Source organism: Rhamphochromis longiceps, linkage group LG20 (genome assembly GCF_057381845.1).
Source record: "Rhamphochromis longiceps isolate RC_006_pf linkage group LG20, R_longiceps_female_GT1.1, whole genome shotgun sequence".
Lineage (NCBI taxonomy): Eukaryota > Metazoa > Chordata > Actinopteri > Cichliformes > Cichlidae > Rhamphochromis > Rhamphochromis longiceps.
The window spans coordinates 27,197,219-27,218,503 of NC_140576.1; the positions used below are offsets into that span (position 1 = coordinate 27,197,219).

General features: G+C 40.7%; 1 protein-coding gene across 2 annotated transcripts in view; it reads right to left on the reverse strand.

Moving 5' to 3' along the window:
* The window catches only part of LOC146645511 (poly(rC)-binding protein 4-like), a 34,881-nt gene extending 13,811 nt beyond the window's left edge, over positions 1-21,070 (reverse strand). The window contains exons 1-5 of one of the 2 annotated variants that reach the window (XM_085393468.1): positions 20,629-21,070; positions 6,845-7,029; positions 5,977-6,000; positions 4,633-4,665; positions 2,995-3,111 (exon numbers count right to left, since the gene is read on the reverse strand). In XM_085393468.1, the coding sequence (XP_085249594.1) occupies positions 2,995-3,111; positions 4,633-4,665; positions 5,977-6,000; positions 6,845-6,952 (282 nt within the window). In that variant the 5' untranslated portion in view covers positions 6,953-7,029; positions 20,629-21,070. Of the gene's footprint in view, positions 1-2,994; positions 3,112-4,632; positions 4,666-5,976; positions 6,001-6,844; positions 7,035-20,628 lie in introns of both variants that reach the window. The other variant, XM_085393467.1, reaches the window with a different exon arrangement.
* Positions 21,071-21,285: the final 215 nt, after the last annotated feature.

Consider the following 21,285-nt stretch of genomic DNA (forward strand, 5'->3'; position numbering starts at 1 on the left):
AGCCAAACGTAATTACTGCTGCATCAACAGGAATCCAACAACAGAAAAAGCCAGTGGGATCCACACAGGAAGTGTCAGGTGTGAGGCAGATAGAGTAAAGAGCAATCCATCATCTGCACCTTATTAACCTCCGTCTCTGCATCTCTATGTTCCTGTATTGGGGTGGAGCAAAGTCCTGGAGTTAAATCGTTAGATTAGGCATGAAAAAGTTTTTTCTTTTGTAGATTTAATAAAAGGCTCCATGTTTAAGGGAAATGTAATGTGAGGATATGTTTTTCTTTTTTTTGTTCAGTTAGCATTCTTGAAACTCGTGTTTTAAAATACATTTTTTAAAATAAATCTATGATTCCTTGAGAAATATCCTTATTTACCTCAGGACTTCACTCAACATAGTTCAGGTTATTATTTTAACATTTTGAGTTAATAACTTGAAATTTTGAGGCAATAACCCAAAATCTGGTCTTGCAAAAAAATTTCTTTCCTTCCATTCATCCCCATTTCCTTTCCTTGCTGTAGATGACAGCTCAGTTGTTTCCTTAAGGAAACAATATCACCTGAATAACAAGCCTTAGCCAAAGTTAAACATTCAAACTTTTAGAGTAAATGCGTTCATATGCCTTTCTTATCAACATACGCTGCTTTGAAAGTGAGCAGAAACTGGATTTTGAGACTGAGTTGATGAGTGTTTTTATAGTGCAGGTAGCAAAACATCCATCTGATCTGCTGTGGGTGGAGATCGAGGTATAAATTAATGAACAGTGTCTCTCTGTGAAGCTTTGAAATGTAAATATCAGCGTTCAACCAACAGCAAATCTGACAGAATGCAAAACATGCAGCTTGACTTGAATGGTTTGCACTCGGGCCAGTCTGTAAAATCAGCAGTTTGCCATAAAAGGGGACAGCATGTGTGTGTAGCCTTATGGGATTTTACTCATGAAGAAAACTGTATAATATGTCTAATATCGCTCAACTTTAAAATTTGAAAAGCATATTCTGGTGTGCCTCTTGTGAATCTCTGCTCCGCGTCTATATTTATCAAGGCAGATCGGGCTCTCAGACGTCTCGTCTCATTAGAAGATGCACACACGGCTCATCTGTACAATCACAAGACTCTCGGCGTCATTCTCTTGATTTGATCTAAAAATACGAGCCACATCTTAACAAGTGTGAACGTTTTGATACTTTCCATAGAGAAGAGAGGCTCTTAAAGCAAAATTGGTGGAATTAAGATGGCTGGTTATACAAGCGCTGCTCACACAAAGGGTTCCTCAGCTTAAATCCCCAAAGCATATTGTGCTGCTGGTGGGGTAAGGGCTCTAATACAGAGAGATTATGTGGCTTTTATGCATGCTGTGCTTCAACACCTGAAAACAAATTACATGTATGAAAGTGTAGCGAATTTCCTGATCATTAGATCACTGCATTTGCACAAATGTGGCAGCAGCTGGGGAAAACATGAGCTATAAATCACGTGAGCATAAAACTCACACAACTGATCAACAGCCAAACTGGAAATGAGTGAGGTCGAGCTGCTCTGTAATCACAAACTGTTGAGACAGAAACAAAAGCGTATACTAATAGTCAGTGGCCCAAATTTATACTATTTCCCTTTTGGTTTTAATTAAAAGTGTCAGACATACAATAACTCAGCTATGGTGGAAGCAGTGCACAGTGGGTCAGCCAACATGTTGCCATGGAAACTCAGGCGTTTCAGGGTGAGTGTGAAAGATCTTTAATGAATACTGCACTGTGCTCCCAGCCAGAGTATGTTTACTGAAGGCTGCCGACCTGAGCAGAGAGCACCTGTTCCGTTGCTCGTATCTGCTGCGACGCTAAATCACAGCGAAGGCGGCTCTCATTCCACCATATTAATTAGCACTGTGATAGACAGCCACCTTGGGGATTAATAGCATGAAGAAACTGCCGTACTTCACCTATAGATGACGAGAAGTGTACGACACATTCTCATTAATGAGTACAAATTAGCAACATTTTCCTCTTTTAGTACCCGGACGGTTCATAGCACTCCAGAAAAGCATAAAGAAAATAACAGGAAGGAAATATAAATGATAGATGTAATCCAACAGCTTGCTGCACGTCATTTATAACGACATTCTTGCAAAGGTCTGAATGGTTTCGCAACAGCAGTTACATCCACCTATTCAAGATTTTCATCTGCAGAGTAATCTAATATGAAAGCACATCAAGAGCTATGCAATATAGTCAGTTTTTTTTCCCCTTCCATCACTGCAGTTTAGAGTATAATCGATAGCGATAAAAGCACATTAGTGGTAAAGCAGAGATGAAGCACAGGAAATGATTTCTTGTACTAATGTGACGAAATGGCTTCTTTCACTTTTTCCAGGTTCAGCAAACAAGATGTTTTGGCTTCACTAAGAATTAGACAACTTCAAAAGGCAAACTGCACACATTTTCTGATTTCAGGTTGGTCTCCTACATGACAAACCTTCATATGCATGCAACTATTGTAAAATAAATACATGAACTCATTTCATCTGAGTGTCACAGCAATGAATAACAGGCCTCATTTTAGCTTACAAACCTCTTAATATATACATAGTGCTGTATTACCCCAACAGAGCACTTGGCTGTCAGAGAGCAGGCTCCTTGTCTGTAAAACTCCCTGCTGCTAAGACTGCTGGGAGACTTCCCATGATGCACTGAAGATTCTCCTCCTCTCCCTTCGTCTCACCCCCTGTGTCTATAGGCTGCAACTGCATATCATAACTTTGTCTTCTCTCTCCCATAGTTTATGTTTTGTCCAGTTTTTTGTTTTTTCTCTTTGCGCTTCTTCAAATCGTTTCTTTGCCCTCACTCCAACCAGTTATGGCTGTCCCTTTGAGTGGTTCTCCCAGAGGTTTCTTCCTGTTTTGCCAACAGCTTGCTCACTTGTAATATATTATATACTAAAACTCCTTAAGAAAATGATTGCTATAACTCAGCAGTATATAAATAAAAGTGAAGTAAAAATACCTCCTCCAGTTTGTATGTGATCATGGTAAAAGCTCTGAAGACGCTGTCTGTGGAGCCCGTGATGGTGATGATCCTTTCAGGACAGGATCCCTCTGAAATGTTGACTCGTGCGCTGCTCTGTTGAACCAGAAGTCAGCAGGTTATTTAAATTTCAGTAAAGGAATAGTTGGAAAATAAGTCCTTTAGCATTTGTTCTGTATAACAGTTGGAGGTGTGATGCTATATTTAAGGTTATATACTTAGCGTACGAACTTAGCGTAGTGTAACTTGTGAAGAGGAACAGGCCTGTTCCAGCTTTTTGGACAGCCTGGAGACACTTCAGTGATTGCCCCATTTCCACTTTTTTAGCTAATCTTCTCACAAATTTATTGGAAACAGGGAAGATAGAGCTGGCCTAGTGGATGCCTTTAGCACACTGTGTCCCATTTATGCAATACATAACATAAAGTGTGAAAAATGCTGAACTTTTTACCTTTGGTTGCTGTAGCCCCATAGTTAACATACAAACACAAATAACATATCCGTCCTGTTTTCTTACTCTTGACAACTAAAAATATGATACACATTTCCCCAAATTTCAGCTCGTTCTTCTTGGTCTGTTCTAAAGTGGCAGTACAGCTCATAATTTTAGAGAAAGTAGAGTGATAATGACATAACATTGACATGAGAAGGTGACGCTGTTTCTGCCCTCGTCTTCTTCCATTTTGTATGCTGGCATTTCTGGGTAAAGTGAGCAGACACAGGACTGTGTTCTGACCTCTGGGACATTTTCTCCAGGCAGCCCACTGACTCATTCCCCCCACTGTGACTGTAAGGCCCAGTGAGGACTGACAGGATGAGGCTCATATAATTGGGAAGTAACAAAAGGCCAGAACTGCCAAGCTAGATGGATGGATGAATGGATGACTACCACTAGTGAGAGGTTTGTCCCTTGTCCCATGACCTAACTATTCTTCTGTTTATCCGTATACCTCATAAAATACGACATAAAACCTTAGCAGCAAGAGAAAGAATCAAATGTGCTGTAAAGTGTCAGCCTAATTACTTTCTAATACAAAGAGTTATCCAAGCCGCATTAGTTTGACTGCACCCTTGAGATTTATAAAGAGGGAATAGAGGAGCAGACATAGAAAAGAGGAAGTTGTTTTAAGCAGGAAAAAGAAATAGAAAAGAAAATTGAGAGAGAGAGCAGCTAGATGAGGTGCAGTGAAGAGAAGAGAGGGAGGACTTAAATTGAAAAAGGTGCTGTTATTGCCCAAAAGGCAATTCGGACAATGCACCTGTTCTGTATGCTTTTCAGACTCAAACCTCCAAAACAAGAAGAGAGAACTGAGCTGTATTATTATTATTACATGCAACTGCCAGAAAGCCTGACCAGTATTAGACGGCCTCTTGAGATTAAATTATGTTTTCTCTGGAGATGAACATACTGAGGGCCTAAAATAACAGAGATCTAGTGACTTCATGTCTTGATGTAAAAGATAGGGACAAAGTGGTGCACGGTAACAGCTAGTCACATCAGAGAAGCTGCATTCACTAGTCTCAAATGACACAAAAACATAATAATTAACACAGCAGAATGCTAAACAATTCTATTGAATGGTGTCGGAATGGTGATCGAAATCATGGACACTGTACCTCTTCCCGTATTCGTTTCACAGTCTCTCCTTTCTGAAAAAAGATAAAACGAAGGACAGCTTTAAACAGATGCAAATGTGCTTCAGTTCACCAAACAGTTACAACACATTGTTAGGCAAAATCTGCCATTTCTAACCACGTTAGATGGAAATTGCTCAGAAAAAAAAAAAAGCATCGATAAGGCTTCAGTCTGCAGTGTATGCAGCGATGTTGTCATTTGCACTAACTTTGCAAAAACATATCAAATATACAGCATCTGAGCATATGAAGGAAATGTACACCTGCTGTAACGGCTGTGCTCGCAGCGCGTGTGAAGAGCTCCTGCCAGCGACAATAACATTTTGTCAGACTTGTGTCACACTGCAGCACATCCTCCGCTGATTTTTTGATTGCTTCGTCTCCCCTCTGCTATTTTATTTTGGCTCAACTTCATCCAACCTGTCATACCTCTGTTCACACTTTCGTGCAGCAACTGACGACCACTTTCTTTCACCAGTACCAAAAGCAATGTCATCTCACACCTCGGCAAACACTGTTGTTTATGATCTCGGGAAACGTATTACTTGGAGTCTATTGTGACTGTGCTGCTGGTGTTCTATTGATGGGGAAAGGATGAGAGGTTTTCCCAAAGAGATAGGAAGGGGAAAAAAGGCTGGAGGGTGGAGCAGTTATTATTTAGACAACTTATTAGCTCGAGTACTTCAGACTCTGTCGAGCTGCACAGTATGCCCCATATTCAAATGCTTTCACCCGCTTCCTTTTTTACATTTTCTGTTGTCCACATCCATTGCAAAATCATTCTTTCCAGCACTTCACAGTTTTCTATATTCCTCTATTTTTCTTCTTTCATCCATTGTGATGCCTTTTGTAGGTGCAGAAGGCTCGATAGTAGGGGCTACTGAAGCAACACAGTCTCAATAGGCATTTCCTAGCAGACACTAAAAGTGCCCACAAGGGGCCAACTGTAATGCAGTATGTCTTTGGAGCTCAGTTTCAACAGGAGGCTTGCAGTCGGTGCTCTAATGTTTTTGTTTGATGGATTACTATGGCGCTTTGTGAAAGGTGGGGGAGGTCTTAAGAGGGTTGGTTGAAGACAATTACATTTAGGATGGGAATATTCAGAACAGCAAGTCTTTGTTACAGAGCTTTGTGTTCTGGTGATTCAAAACAAAATCAAGGCAGAGGGAAATTATTCTGCAGATGCTTTGAATGATGGAAAATGGCTACTGAGTTATATAAGAGCAAAACATCACCCATATATTTTAAATCACTGTTTTTTTAATGATTATTCCCTTTATATATGCAGATATGTTTACGAGTAGAATTAAAAATAGGAATTCTCACCTTTCCTATGATGCTGCCAACCTCCTGAATGCAAAGGGATGAAGATGATAGAGCATAAATAGAAACCAGGGAAAAAGCAAAAACTGATCACCCTCATAGTAACTGTTTATTTTTAGCATGTATGATTATGAAAAAAAAAAAAAACATTTTCACAGGACTCTGTGCACCTGTGAAAAACTAAGTACACCCCATCATTCAGTACCTTGTAGAATCACCTTTAGCAGCAATAACTTAAAATAATCGTTTTCTGTGTGACTTTATTTGTTTAGGATTTTTGCCATTATTTTCATTGAAACACCTTGATTTTTTTTACAGCCATTTGGTTGTGACCCTTTTTTGGCCAAGCTTTGACGGCCTCTGTTTCACTCTTTGAAACCATCTTGACTGTCAGTGACTCCGAGATGGCCAGTTCCTGTGACTGCAGGACCCGTTCATCATGTTTGTGCTCATAGGCTTTGTTTGGTTCTTGACACATGTGGCTTGGAGTTTCTCTAAGCATCGCACGGTCTGACTTTAGGGTGAATTTGCTGGGATGCCCACTCCTGTAAAGACTGTGGTATTGTGTTAACACGCAGCTGAATCCTGGAGGCCAGCAAGCTGCCAGAACTTGTGCTTTTACAGAGGTGCTCACTCTTTGTCATAATCAATTAATCAAATGCATTTGATTATCAGTGCCTGGCTGCTGTTTGCCCTCTTAATTCCGGTGGAAACAGTGAGGGTGTGCTTAGTTTTTCGCAGGCCTGCCTATCACATAATCCCGTGAAAGCTTTTTATTTTTCACATGACTGTGATGTGTGAGGCTGTGACAAATCTTGTGCTTGAAAATGCCTTGAGTGCTGAAGCATGCGTGCATTCATTCATAAACAACCTTTCCATGCATGAGCAGTCGTAGTGTGAGGGTCACTCCCAAGCCCCCGTCGCCAAAGTCCTGCTCACAGTTCATGGTGATGTGGGAGTGGCACTCAGGGAGACGCATGAACAAGGCTCATTCGCTGGTCACACAGTCAAGCGAAGGCCAGCACTCGTTCTGTGGTTGTCCGAGATCGTTCAGTGCTGCTCTGGGAGAGAACAGAATTCAGAAAATATGATTCTTAATTATTTTTGTGTCTGTAACATTTCCTCCCTACCACACATATGCTCATGCATACACTATTGTTTCTAGCTCATGGATTTCTGAACAAACATTATAAATACTTGAAGAGAAAAATTAATTCAGCAACATCATTCACTGAGCACTATGTGGCACTATTATAACTAATGGTGTTCTCATTCATTTCTGGGAAATTGGATGCTTGTGCTGTATCTAACTCTATTGTTTACTAAACGATAATTCTGGAAGATCAAAAAAATTCAGATAAATGAGGACAAATCAAAGCGGAAATCAAACACATTTGTGACACGGAAGAGCTTTCAGGCAGGCAGAATGTAATTGTGAGCATCTCGGTGAGAAAGTTGTTCATTAGTTCAAGTCGATGTAATATCGATGGCGAAATTCATAACAAAGTCCTAATGAACACCACTGTGCATGCAGGGTATTGACCAGGAGCACCAGCAGTGTCAGCGATGCTGCATCTCATCATAGCTTTGGGATTGGAAGAGACTGTGGGTGGCCATCGATGACTAACTGTGTCTTCATTACCTGACAAGCAGTTTCTCTCACAGCAAGCTGAGTGACTTTTAAAATTGGATGTAACAAAGAAAAAAAAAAAAAAAGAGTGTAGCAGGAGATTCATGCAAAGTTAATCAAATTCATAAAATGGAAAATGTTTGGGGCTTCTTTGGGGATCTGATTTTATCTGCTCCATCACACTCGGATGGAGGGAAAAAAAAGTGTTATGACGAAGCGGAGCAGAATTTATACACAGACAGCAAATTAGATGCATCTGTAGTCATCCCAGGATGACATTGTGGCAGCAGCTTTGTGCATGCCAGTTATTTGACAAACCGAATGATGATTAATGCCTGAGTCACCTGGATGCTTACAGTCTTAGCATGACGTGCATAATTAGTTCACTGAGTCATTTTTGCTTCCTCTTGTTATTTTTTTTTTTTATATTGCCTTACATTTGTCAGCATGGAGAGCAGAAGTGCATGTACAAGGGTGAAAGATGTGGATTGCTGCATCTAAATAAAACTGTTTCTTATTAGTTTTAGAACTTTCCAGTTTCCAATTTTTTAACAAAGTGAGCAACAATATTTTTTTAGTCTAAACTAACTAGCTAAGGTTGGCATCACGTACCAATCAATAAATTAATAATTGGTGTATAAATGTTGAACATTTGTGAAAAATGTTGATCACAATATCACAGCAAGAAGAAATTGGATCATTTTATTTTATTTTATCCTTGTTGATTAGAATAATAACGCTTTGGCTAAAAGCTAATGTCAACTAGTGAGCATCGTCAAGAGCAAAATGGCAGGCTTTAATGTTTCCAAGTTAATCATCTTAGATTGATGTGTTAGCAGGCTATATACTAATTAGCACTAATCCCAAGCTACAGCTGAGGCTGATGTCATTATTGTTACTGCAGTATTCTTAAAGGTTCAATAAATGAGATTATGAATATTGATACAACAGCACATGGCTCTTTGCTATGTAGATATGAATTAGTAAAATAATGATCTCTTAGCAAATAGTGAAGTCACATTTATAAAGAGGCTACTTCAGCGAGAGGCTGCTCACTGCACATGACACTGGCTCAAGCCCCATCCCCACCCTAACTCTAACCACACAGACCCATTTGGCTCTGCAGTGAGCGCCATTTGAAACCAGGAGCCCTGCTGTTAAACCATCCCTGTGTTTTGTTTTGTTTTGTTTTAAGAGAAAAGTGGTAATAAAGGCGGAAAGGTGGAGCACAGTTCAAAGCATTCAGTCAACTCAGACCCCATAAAAACTGATAACAGAGAAAATTTTAATTAATGTATTTATATATCACCCAACTTAAGTGCACTTGTTTTATCTCAGCTCAGAGAGTCTTGAGAGTCTTCACTAGGGTTTTACTGCTCTGCTTTACTCTCTGTTTTACAATGTGTCTGCCTCCTCTGTGAAGGAGTAGAGTTAGCTTAATTAACATATCACCATCTTCCCCTAATCTCTACAGAAAAAATACATAAAAACAATGCTTCCCAAGCATCCTGCAAAACAGCGAGTATTGCTGAGCAGAAACTCCCAAAAACAAGCTTGGTGATGGTGGCAAATGGAAGCAATAACCAACAGACGGTAATAGCAACAATCGACCCCTTGGATAATAAAGTAGGCTTAAACCACAACCAGCTGCATCAAATGATTCTTTGTGGGGCTTCATAGCACATAACAATTAAAGCTCAAATTTATAATAAAGAGTTTTTTAAAAACACTATTCCTACATGATATTTCCAAAGTGTAAATATTATTTTCTCTATTCTGTGATCTACTATAGAGCTACATTTGTGCTTACCAATTTCACCCATATCAATATATCTGTGCTCCTATCTTCCTTAGAAATTATATAACTACTTCTTTGGTCCAGTGGACTAAAAAAATTCGATACCTTTGACCCTACAGTAGAAAACCTTTTCAGCGGCAGAGTGAGCATTTATTCTGTGGTTCAGAAATTGTTATCATTTTCTTTAAGAATGTCATTAAGAATAACAAAATTATCTCCTTTGACTCTTTATTTGAAAAGTATAAAATTTGCTATGAAAAATTCAAATGTCCCTTTAAAGCAGTCCTGTAGACAGTTGCTAAAGATCAAACCAAAAACCTTAAAGTTCATTTTTTAAACCTGTAAGACAAAATCCAACACATTAACCATGCAATACTAACTAAGATAAAAGATGCCTGAAAACAATGCCGCTTGGGATCTCATTATTAGCTACATTTACATGCCAACTTCACTAGTTTCTCTGAGTATTAACTGCCAAAAAAAGTTCTGAATCTGTAATTCAAGTCATCCAAGATGACACCAATCACAAGCAACAATGGGCCATAAGTTAAGGTAATCTAATTTCATTTAAAAAAATATTTAGACTTCAGTCTTTGAGCTACACAACAACAGTGATCCTAACACTTGTATGGCAACAACTGCTGTGTCACGCAGATCAAATGATTTGGGATGTAATGCACTTTTAGCCCAGTGCTTAACTCGAATGAGATGGAAGGCTGCCTGTCCCCATTCAGTGGATCAATGAAGTCATGACCTGCTCTGAAATGAAGAAGGTGAGATACTCTGTTTATGTTTCACTTAAGAATATATATATTACAGAGTGTTTTCTTTTCTTCACTGATTATTGCTTAGGTGTAAACAACTTGTACTTTATATAGACACCTTAATTTCCATGCACTGTAAATCTGTTGTTTTCTATTTTGCTTTTGTTATCTTTCTTTATTGCAAGGAGGCAAACAATTGTTAAGTGTTTAAATAACTAAGTTTAACTGAGTGAGCATTGCCTCTAAAACAGCCCAGGGGAGGCTACATGGACCCATTAGCTCAACTAAGTTTTGAAAAACAAATGAAGAAAAAAGCAATGCATAAATTTATAAATAATGATGTTTGAGAGTTTTATATAATTTAATAATAATTTAGCAGTATGCACTTTCATATGACTGATAGCTAACCATCTAAGGTCTACGCCATCATAACCCTAACCCTGCACTTTGGCATGTCAGTATCAACCATTGCTAGCAAAATGGTGCTTTGCAATATCAAAGAAAAACAAACACCTGAATCCTAAAATATCTACTGAGGTGATCTAAAGTGTAACACTAAATGTAATTCAGAACATTTGAGCTTTTTTAGGTATTATTTTACATAGTTTAAAGGTACCAGTATGACATCATATACAATCTAAAACCCTTCTGTGACATTTACAGTAAAATGTATCCACACAGCATAGAAAAATATAAGCATGATTAATTTGTTGGCTTCAACCTATTTTCTTAAACGTATCAAACCGTCAATAAAATCCACATAACTGAACTGTTGGGATTAAACTGGAATATAGTTTAAACTCTGCACTTTCAATACAAGTTGAAACGGAGACTCTCTGAGACTGCTGCATCTTTGGAGTCAAGCATGTTCATTGACTCCAAAGGGTTAAAAAAGTTGAAATTAAACTTTTGCTACTGTATCTTAAGTAGTTCTGAAGCTGTGACAACATTTGTCCACAAACAGGCAGACAAACGCCTGTCCAGCAGCTTTATGGTGGTTCTTCAGTGTCTTGGGGACTACATTTTTGAACCATGACACACATGCACTCAGAGGGCGAAAACAACAACAGCTACGTTTTTGCAGCTAGTAATTAACGTCTCCCCTTTGACTCATCAAGGCCACTTGTCTGCCAAACACATTCCAACCAGCCTACAGTGCTAATGCATACCAGCCTACTGCTGCAGTCCTTCTGACAATGCCTGACTTATGTGTGTGCGTTTATAAATCTACATTCTGTCTATACATTTGGTGAGCTATAAGAGGAGATCATGTTTAATAAATGGCTGTTATTTTAGAGTAGATCCTATTCCGCAGTGACTTGTTGTAGGCAGGTTTATTGCTTTTACTTAACGTGCAAGGACATCGCTGTTTGTTTGATTTATTAATGCACTGGATGCCTGCAAAGACATGTTCAAATACTTGCACACAACCTTCTTAAGATGTCGCAGAGGTTGACTGTCTCTGTGAGCTTTATATTCCCACCGTGGCCATGGCACGTCTAACATGCTAGCCCATCAAAATGTGGCAGGAAGTGGAGCGGAGTGCCTTTGTGCTGGATTCAGTTGCATCAAATCAATCAGCCTTCATCTGCTTTTTTTTGAAAGTGATGCTCATTGGATTGACTTACAAAGCTATCAGTTAGGAGCTCATCTACATACAATTTCCATAAATATCAAACAGAGCCAAAGGGGCTGGAGATAAACAAAAACTGGAGCATTTTACTTGCCATCAGCTACAGATTTAAGGCTAAGTAATCATGACTTTAAAGTTGATCGATGCATCCTGAACACATGTGTTATCACAGAGCACATTTATGCAACCCGTAGGCTAACTTCATTATCTTTAGGCACTGAGGGGCATGGCTAAAATGTTAGCACTTATTGCATTAGGAGTTAATGGTTAGAGGGATCATTATGTGCATCTCTGTGGGTTGATAACAAGGCATGTGCTCTGTGTCTGTGTGAGGGCGGTGAGTCTCTGAACTCTTCATTTCCAGAATCCCAAGCAGCACTGTTGCAGGATGAACAGAGCCCCTCTGTTCTAAATTAGACCTGGTAACAGAGAACACGGAATTAGCAAAGTGCAGACTGCAGCACTAGGCTGCCAAACTGCAGTCAGACTAGGAAAGAAAGGTGAAGAGTCCACCTACTGTTCTGCTCCTATGTCACTTATATTGTGACCTGGGTCTTGCTCTGCTTGACTGCATAAAGCATGAAAGAGCTTCAGTTATGAGTCACTGCTTTTATCCAGCCTTATATACACCGGATTAGGCATGACTTTGTAACACAAAGACTGAAAACAAATGACCATAAGAGTCCTTGGTTACTGTTGACTAAGTAGCCAGGTTCAAATAATTTTTTTTTTGGGGGGGGGGGGGGGGGGGGGGGGTTGTGATTTGGGGGCTGCTATGCTAAACTGACCGAGTATGTAATAGCAAAGGTCACCACTTTATTAGTTCATCTGGATGTTTACAAAAAGCAGTTTGGGTAATAACTGATTCAATTCAATTGTATCTATACAGCACCAATTCACAGCAACAGTCACCTCAGGGCACTTTACACTGTAAGATAAAGACTTTCCAATATTAAAGGTAAGAACCCCAAACCCTTATCAGCAAGCACTTGGCAACAGTGGGAAGGGAAAACTCCTATTTGCCAGGAAGAAACCTCCAGCAGAACTGGGCTCAGGAAGGGGCAGCCATCTGCCGTATCGGTTGAGGGGAAAGAAAAGATGTTGGGGGCATAAGAAGAGATAATTTTAGCCTTGCTAGCAGCTTGGCTTTGGGAAGGCAATGCCTACACCAAAATATCTCAACAAATAATTCTAGTGGTCATGTATTCTCCTAATTTTGGTTATTCTAACTTGTTTTTACGACATCACTAGGCTGACTTTTATGGATTTTACTGAAATCATTTTTGCACAGATACAGACTTTCCTTCTCGCTTGTGTCTCTGTCACTTTTTGCTTACTAGTATCGCTATACTGCTGAACTGTTGGATGGAGCTTTTGCATTAACATTTGTGATTCTATGGACATTTGTGTGAAAAATACTTAAACTAATCACATTCTCATTAGCCTTAGCTGTCCTTTTGGATTAATGCAAATGATCATGTCAGCATGCTAAATTCACACGAGAAGAACAGAGCTGACGAGCCCCAAAATGGAGGCCAATGTGGAAGCGTATTAAACCTCCTCTGGTTTTAAAAAATTAGTTACGTTTGAATGGAAGTCAATGGAAAATGACCCTTTATATTTCACCTCGGTATTCCTGATGAATTTATGACTGTCAGTTGCTAATTTTGCTAAGTTATTCATGTTATTAGCTAGGTTCAAATTAGTGAATACAACAAAATGGTCAAATAACTGTTTCCATTAGTGTAAAAAAACAGCAGTGGCAAAGCAGATTATGTTTTAGAGTGGTCGCTTCTTGTGACTGACAAATTACTAATGCTCAGCTCAAAACCACTTAAATAGAATTTACTAATCGTTGATGTTTTGTGGCCTATTCCACCATTTATATACAGTCTATGGCTAAAGTAGATCATTTAAGTAGGACAATCTGCATCCTTTCAGTATTTTCACTATCAATATGTAAGATTAAGTTGAAGTTTTTTGCTCAAAGGAACAATTTTAGCCTTGTTGTCTTTATGAAAGTTGGTGTCTTCAAAATACTTGTAAATCTTTCCCACAGTCATTAACTGAGAACATATAGCACAGACAACATGACAACGAATAAAAAATCGACAGAAAATCCCAACACCACGCTTGTTATTAAAAAGATGTAACAATGTAAAATTATCCTTAAAGTTAAATCGAGCAAGAATCCAGAGTTGGTGTTTTTTTGTCAACCGTCCATAACCTCAAAGATACCATGGATAAAAGCAATCGGCATACATCCCCTGACAGCAACCACAGTTTTTTTTCTTTTCCTTGCCAGATTTTCAGGTGCTTCCACTACAGAGAGTCTGTCAAGATGAAAAGAATGTTTTACAGCGGGCTTGTTTGGAGGACTGGGCACCTGTTCTGAGACAACCGTATCCCTCACACAATCCTGGCAAATAGGCGATTCTGGGCTGGCTTAGAGGAAATGGTAAATGGTAAATGGTAAATGGCCTGTATTTATATAGCGCTTTTACTAGTCCCTAAGGACCCCAAAGCGCTTTACATATCCAGTCATCCACCCATTCACACACACATTCACACACTGGTGATGGCAAGCTACATTGTAGCCACAGCCACCCTGGGGCGCACTGACAGAGGCGAGGCTGCCAGACACTGGCGCCACCGGGCCCTCTGACCACCACCAGTAGGCAACGGGTGAAGTGTCTTGCCCAAGGACACAACGACCGAGACTGTCCAAGCCGGGGCTCGAACCGGCAACCTTCTGATTACAAGGCGAACTCCCAACTCTTGAGCCACGATCGCCCCAAAATGAAGAAGGAAATGAAGAAGGACGTGCCTGGTCTCCATGGTGAACAACAGAAACAGGGTATGCCCCCGCCTCTCCATATGTGGGACCGGGGGTATTGTGTGTCTGCTCCATCAACACGCATAGGCGAAGAGGACAGGGTGTCCCTCGGGTGGGCACATATGGAGCAGTAAGTGGGAGGGTGTCAATGTGTGTACACACGCACAGTGAGAGTACCAAGAGGTGAAAGACCATTTACACATATGTATACCCCCCCACCCCAACATTCATATGCCTATGTGCCCCAAAACAAAACTCAAAACAAGACACACACACAGCTGCTGGGATGAAAGGAGTCAACAATCCACACAAGACACACACATACAGACAGTGTCCAGTGGAAGCACAACAGCGGACAGGCTTTGATCTACTCAGAACTTCCACAGGAAGACTTTATACACCCATCTGTCACGACAAACTCAAACTGCTGCGATGTTTGAGTACACGGGGTGACACAATGAAAGCGTCATCTCCTCAGACAATGATGAAAAAATACAACAGACAAAAGCAATAAATCTCCAGGCTCCTCTTTGCTACTGGTTAGTCGGTCTCCAAACTTACATGAAATGCACACGTCTGCTCGACTTACGTCTAAACAAACGTTCGGCCATTTTAAGCGTCTGTCTGTAAATCTGATTACTTACAGCAGAGGAGAGGGTGTGTGAAAGCACTAACATAGCTAATGACTGCATACTGAATAGAAATGATGCAAAGGCCTCTTGATCAAATAAACTCTATTCCTTGTAATTGAAATTTTCAAAGTGGAAGAGCTTGCTTGGATTAGCTTTAACCACATCACAGCAAATGGTCATTCCAAGATGCAGCACTTGTACCGCTTTTTGAGCAGCGCCACAGTGATGTCAACACATCTATGTGACTGTGGAATTTTTAAGTGAAATTTTTGCCTTTGTACAAATAAAGCGTACCATCTCATGAATGCTTTCAAATTCTCTTTAAGCTGCAGCTAATAGTAAAAACATCATTAAAGTTTAAACCTCTGCTTTAGCGCTACAGCGTTGTGTGGTGACTCAAGAAAAACTTTCTTCTAGTCTTCAGTGAGGAGCTGCTAAATCCTGATCAGACCAAAGAAACATTTTGCATCACCCACGTTAGATTATGAAGAAAAAAAAAGAAGAAAAACTACAATAAATTGACAGTAAATCCCTTTCAGTATAGTTCAGCAACATATATTGCAAGAATAATGAGCACTCGATTGAAGAATTAAACGGTTACACCAATACAGCTGCACTTCCATAACCTCTCCAGGGTCGAGAGGCAAAAAAAGAGAGAGGAGAAGAGGGCTTTAGTTGTGAAATAGGAGAGGCTTGAAATTAAAGAGTAGTGTTTCATCTCTCGGCATGTCTGTCTCAGCTCTGTCACATATAATGGGAGGGGTCAGCCCTTGGCACAGAGGGGACTGTCCTCTGCTATCAGCCCACCGCTTCATCTAGCGTTAAAGCATAACCGTGTAAGCCTGCAGTTCAAGTCGCCTGTCAACCGCAGGGCTCCAGAGAGGGTTATCAGGCCCCCGAGCTGTCGGCTGCTCCTGCAGCAGAGAGAACGGCCAGCGGTCACATTCACTACGGCCACCGCGCCTAAATGTGGGCTGACGCTGATAAGATTACCCCAGGGCAGTGTGTTTTTAAAACATTCAGTAAAACTACAAGATTTCTGATTTTATAAACAAAGCCGCTGAAAAGCTGTCTTCACAATGAACGCGCCTAATTGAAAATCCTGCGATAACACGCCTTCTGAAACTTTGTGGGTTTGTCAGCTGGGTGGTGGTGCGGGGTAATACATTTGTAGCCATTTATACACACAATAATCTTATTCACACAAGCTGTAGAGCCACTGTTTATTTACATCACTGATATTGGAAACGGCTGCATTTTAAAAGTGGCAGGAATCGTTACTGTCAAGGCTTCTTCTTGTCATTGCAACTTACAGTCATGTCAGTTTGTCTATACAGCTTAGACACAGACAGCTTTCTGTGGCAGAATCTGCATACTTACAAGGGAACCCGGCAGCTAATGAACAGCAGTGTAATTGACATACTAGCACGGGAGTCTATAAAATGCCATCAGTTTCTCTCACTGTCAGGGTGGAGCAGTATTTATTTAGTTCTGGCTCAATGGGGATTAATAAGCATATACCCTTGAAGGAATGTGGCCACTCTGCGATTGATCAGTTCTAGATGCAGTTGTTTTTTTACAAAGAAACACATCCCCTCATTAGGTAAACCCCAATCCCTCCCTTCTTCTCATTATTGCCAGTGGGGGGAAAAAAACAACAACAACACAAACATGCAGATAATGACCTTATAAGGAGATGTTTGTGGGCTGTCAATTGTTATATATATGCATATATGCCATGTGGCTGTTGGACCCAGGCACAGCGTGCCACTGTCTGAGCCTGTATTTACACTGGCTTTAGTTAGCATAGGGACAGTGGGGCCCAGGCATACATATTGTACAACTGTCATTTAACTGTCAAATCCCCCAACAAAAAATAAACAAATAAATAAAAATCTGGTTTCAAACAAAAATCTTCAGCATATTTCATATGCTGTCCCCGAGTGTTTATCCTTCTGGATACAACATTGAAATTTTCTAATCATTTGCCTTGCCTCTCCTTACAATGGCGTGTCTCTTATTATCAGAGAGCTCCTACTAGGACCATATATCATTTTGAATGGCTTTTTGGCATGGTGGAGAATACACTTTGGCAGGGTATTAACTCCAGCTTTTATCCCATCCTTCTTACTGGATGAAGGTCACTCCCTCTATCTGCAAAATGACTTTTCTCTCTTCTCTTTCATCCCTGCTTTCCTCCCATCCTCCACACCAGGGCATGAGTCAGAGAATCTGACACCTCACAGGAGAGGAGAGTAGAGGGAGGAGAAAGTGAGCGAGATGGGAGACAAACTGAGGAAGAAAACAAGCAGAGATGGAGACAGTTGGAGGGAAGAGAGACAAGTTGATCAATATCTCGCAGAAACAAGGAACCTGAGACGATCTGGAGTGGCCCCCGCTTCCTTGAGGTACAAGACGCTGCATTAAACATGGAAAATCCATCAGTGCACAGATGGTGCAGGAATCCTCATCATAATTCTCAGCTGTGCAATGTCCTTTATAGTTTCGCACAGTTCGTCTGCAGGATTATACTGCTTGCAGCATCACTACGCTTAAGTTGGCTGACTCAATGGTGTATTATTTGACATAAAACATTACCGCGCGTTGAGCTGAAACTACGGATTACATAAGCTTCAAAACAAACTGAGCACAAACCCAAAAATAGTGCGGTCCCTGTTAAATATTTCACGCGCTAGGCAGCTGAAGGGGGGATAAAAAGCTTCTCTCCTTCTCTGTCGCATACAAACACACACACACATAGATGCAGATGGCCAATTGAAAGAAAAACCTCCATTTAGTGTTCTGTAGGGCAGAGCGGATTACTTTCATGAAGGCAGTCTTTTAGCTTATTCGCACGACATACAGGACTTACTGGATTTGAGTGTTTAGAATACACCTATCATTACTTCTTAAGGTGCTCTGTAAAGACAGCATAAAAGGTCCTCTTTGACGGCAACTTCTGGACTAAATAAATCATGCTCATGAGACTCTTTGTGAGACACAACAGGAGAGTCATGAGGCTTGCCTGGTCAATCTTTGGAGCTCAGCACAGAGCTATCTTTTCATAGCAGGGACAGCCCGAAGCTCTGTCAGCCACTGGGTCTGTTTAAAGAACAGCAGTGAGGGTCACATTGTGTTAGAGAAGAAAGGGTCTCTTCATAGCAATACAAGAAGATTCAAAAAAGGCTCTCTGTGCTGTTTATATGCAGGGAGGGCGCCAGATCACAAATCAACAAGTACTCATGTAATGTTGTTCCATAGCTTTCTTGTGTCTCATGGTAAAGCATGAGAATAATAATGATCACAATAGGAGTACAGCCTCAAGTGTCTGTAGTTATTAGATAGTGACAAGCACAGGTTAATCACTCAAAAGCAGGTTAATTGCTACAGGGGATTTATCTCAAGTATTAGAGAGGAAATTGATATGTATTGAAAAAATGCTCCTGTGATACAACATCTAAATTAAAGCCTGAAAGAAGGCGATGATACTTCTAAGCTTCAAACACTGCAAGGTATTACAATTAAATTACTGCTGAAAAGCAGAAAAAAATAAGACAAAGATAAGTCTGTGATGCGATAAAATCAATAGAATAATATTGAAATCTGCATGCAATTTAAGCTGTTTGCTGTCCCATGCGCTGCTTTCACTACAGGAATGCTTTTCCCGTATTCTCCTTATGAGTAAAAAGTGATTGAATATCCCCTCATATCACTCTGCAGAACTCTTTATTAGAGTAAAGCTGCTGTGCTGAGCTACATTTACTTGATGACTGCAAAGCAAAACTAAGCATTGTGCCTTTTTTTACTCCCTCCTGCTGAGGGATTATTGGCAGTTCCCAGACGTTGGAGCAGCACGTGTCAGGTCTGGCTTCTGTTATTTATGAGGCCTCACAGCCCCAGCCCTCACTCTGCAGCAGAGATGCAGGTGGGGTTTCATTATTGAAGATGTTCTTCCACTTCTTATTAGATCTCTGACTCTCAGAGTGCATTAAGGAATTGCAGCTGGACAGAGAATCAGCAATACATGATGGCCCACCTCTTTGCCCCCCAGAGTGTTTTTAAAAGATACGTGTGCCTCTTATATCAGACAAATTGTATGTCCTACTCCCTTCCCAGAAATAAATAGTGTTTGCACTCAAGCAGATGCCCCGTTCACTACACACAGATGAAAAATCAGTTTCTTATTGATCTCGCCTTTGTCCTTTCAGAACACATATCTAAATCATGTTCTGCTCCTTCAGTAGAACCGCCATACAACGCACTGCATCCAAGCCAAACATCTATACTCTAAGTAATGTGCAATCCTCTAATTGTGCCCCCATTTCTCTCCGGATGTGAACATGCAAGATTCATGAGCATCTCCAGGCAGCAAGGATGATGATTTCCTAAATCGATGAGAAGGTCCACTCTCAGATGTTTTTTAATTGATTCTATTGTACTAAGGAGCCTAAACAATATGCTCAGATTATTGCAAAATGTAAATGAAACTGCAAGTGAAAACTGAAATACCAGAGCCAATATATTTGGAAGCAACAGCTAAATGAGAATAATCCTGTAAGGAGTACTGTTTAGGAACAGTGTGTGCACAATTGAGAGGAAAGTCAAAGAGTGTCATTTGTGTTATTGTTTAGAAACTTACAGTTGAGCAAATGTGGACGGATTCATACATTTAGGGTAAATTATAAACATTTCCAGACAAAATGCGTTTGCACAATATATACCCCTACGTAGGGGTCAGCTTGTTATGATAGTTCTTCCATGCGGTGCAATACAAGTGCACTTAGGCATCTTGGTGAATAATGGTGCTGTCACATACACTCGCTGCCTCAGCACCAAGCGGGCGCCCACAGTACGGGACTTGTTGAGAATGATCTTTGTGTTTCAGGACGGGCCTGGCCAACGGGGTCCACTTTCATTATCATAAAACCGTGCACACACACAAGAGCCCAATTGTCTCCCCGCTCTTACTGCTGTCCCCTGCTCATCTGGGGACTTTCTGCCATATGCTGGATTTAACAACCCAGTCATTTTACGGCTTCATTAATTCAGCTCCACACACAAATGATTTCATCCTACACTGTTCTCACATGAGTGCGCACGAGTAAAAACATTAGGGACTGTAGTAATTTAGAACGACGGCAGGAATTAGGCAGTTAAAGGGCCTGATTGTGGTTGTTGAGACGAATGTGTAAGCTAAATTGTAAATATATGGCTTGATGTAGGCCTAATTCGAGAAATAAGACATTATATTTGAAGCCGACAGCGAGCAAGAATGTCACGTATTGGATAAGAGGTGTTTTAAGTTGGAGAATAGGGAACTAGCTGTCCAAAAATGTGCCTTTCCAAATAAACCGACACTTACCTGATTTCATGCAAAGGTCGCAGTCAGCAGTTCCCTCTAAACTATCCCCATGGATCTGTGTTGGCCGGGCTTTGTATCCACATAGAGTCCAATGACACGGAGGTGTAGTGCGGACTGTCCTCCCGGAGTGTCAGCAGACTGGAGTGCAGAGCGCCTGTGCGCTGAGGAGAGACACACACACACACAGAGAGAGAGAGATGCAGGCAGCGACCACCCCGCTCACCCTGATAGCCAGTAACCGAGGCAGCCCGTGGGACAGAGCCGAGTGTTCTTTGGGTAAAAATCCTCCGGTTCAGCTGCTTCCAAGTGTCTGATATCTCTTCATCCCTGCCTCGGTCGGTGTGCTGCTTTTGTGATCCTTCCAGTCCTCACAGGACCTCTGCTGAGAGCGTGCCGCGCCTCTTCGCCCTGTGCGTCGCACCGCAGATTGACACACTCAAGATCACGAGTGCTTGCTCGGTCTCACTGTACACCAACTTGTCTCAGTCATAAAACGGAATCAGATGGAGAAATGCACAATGATCGGGAGAAGTTTCATACCTGAAGGGTATGCCAACTTAACCTAGTTTAAAAAATAAATAAATAAATAAATCACAAAATATTACATTACAACTGATTTTAATTAACCACCTTAAACATTATCCCGCTGAGTGCAAG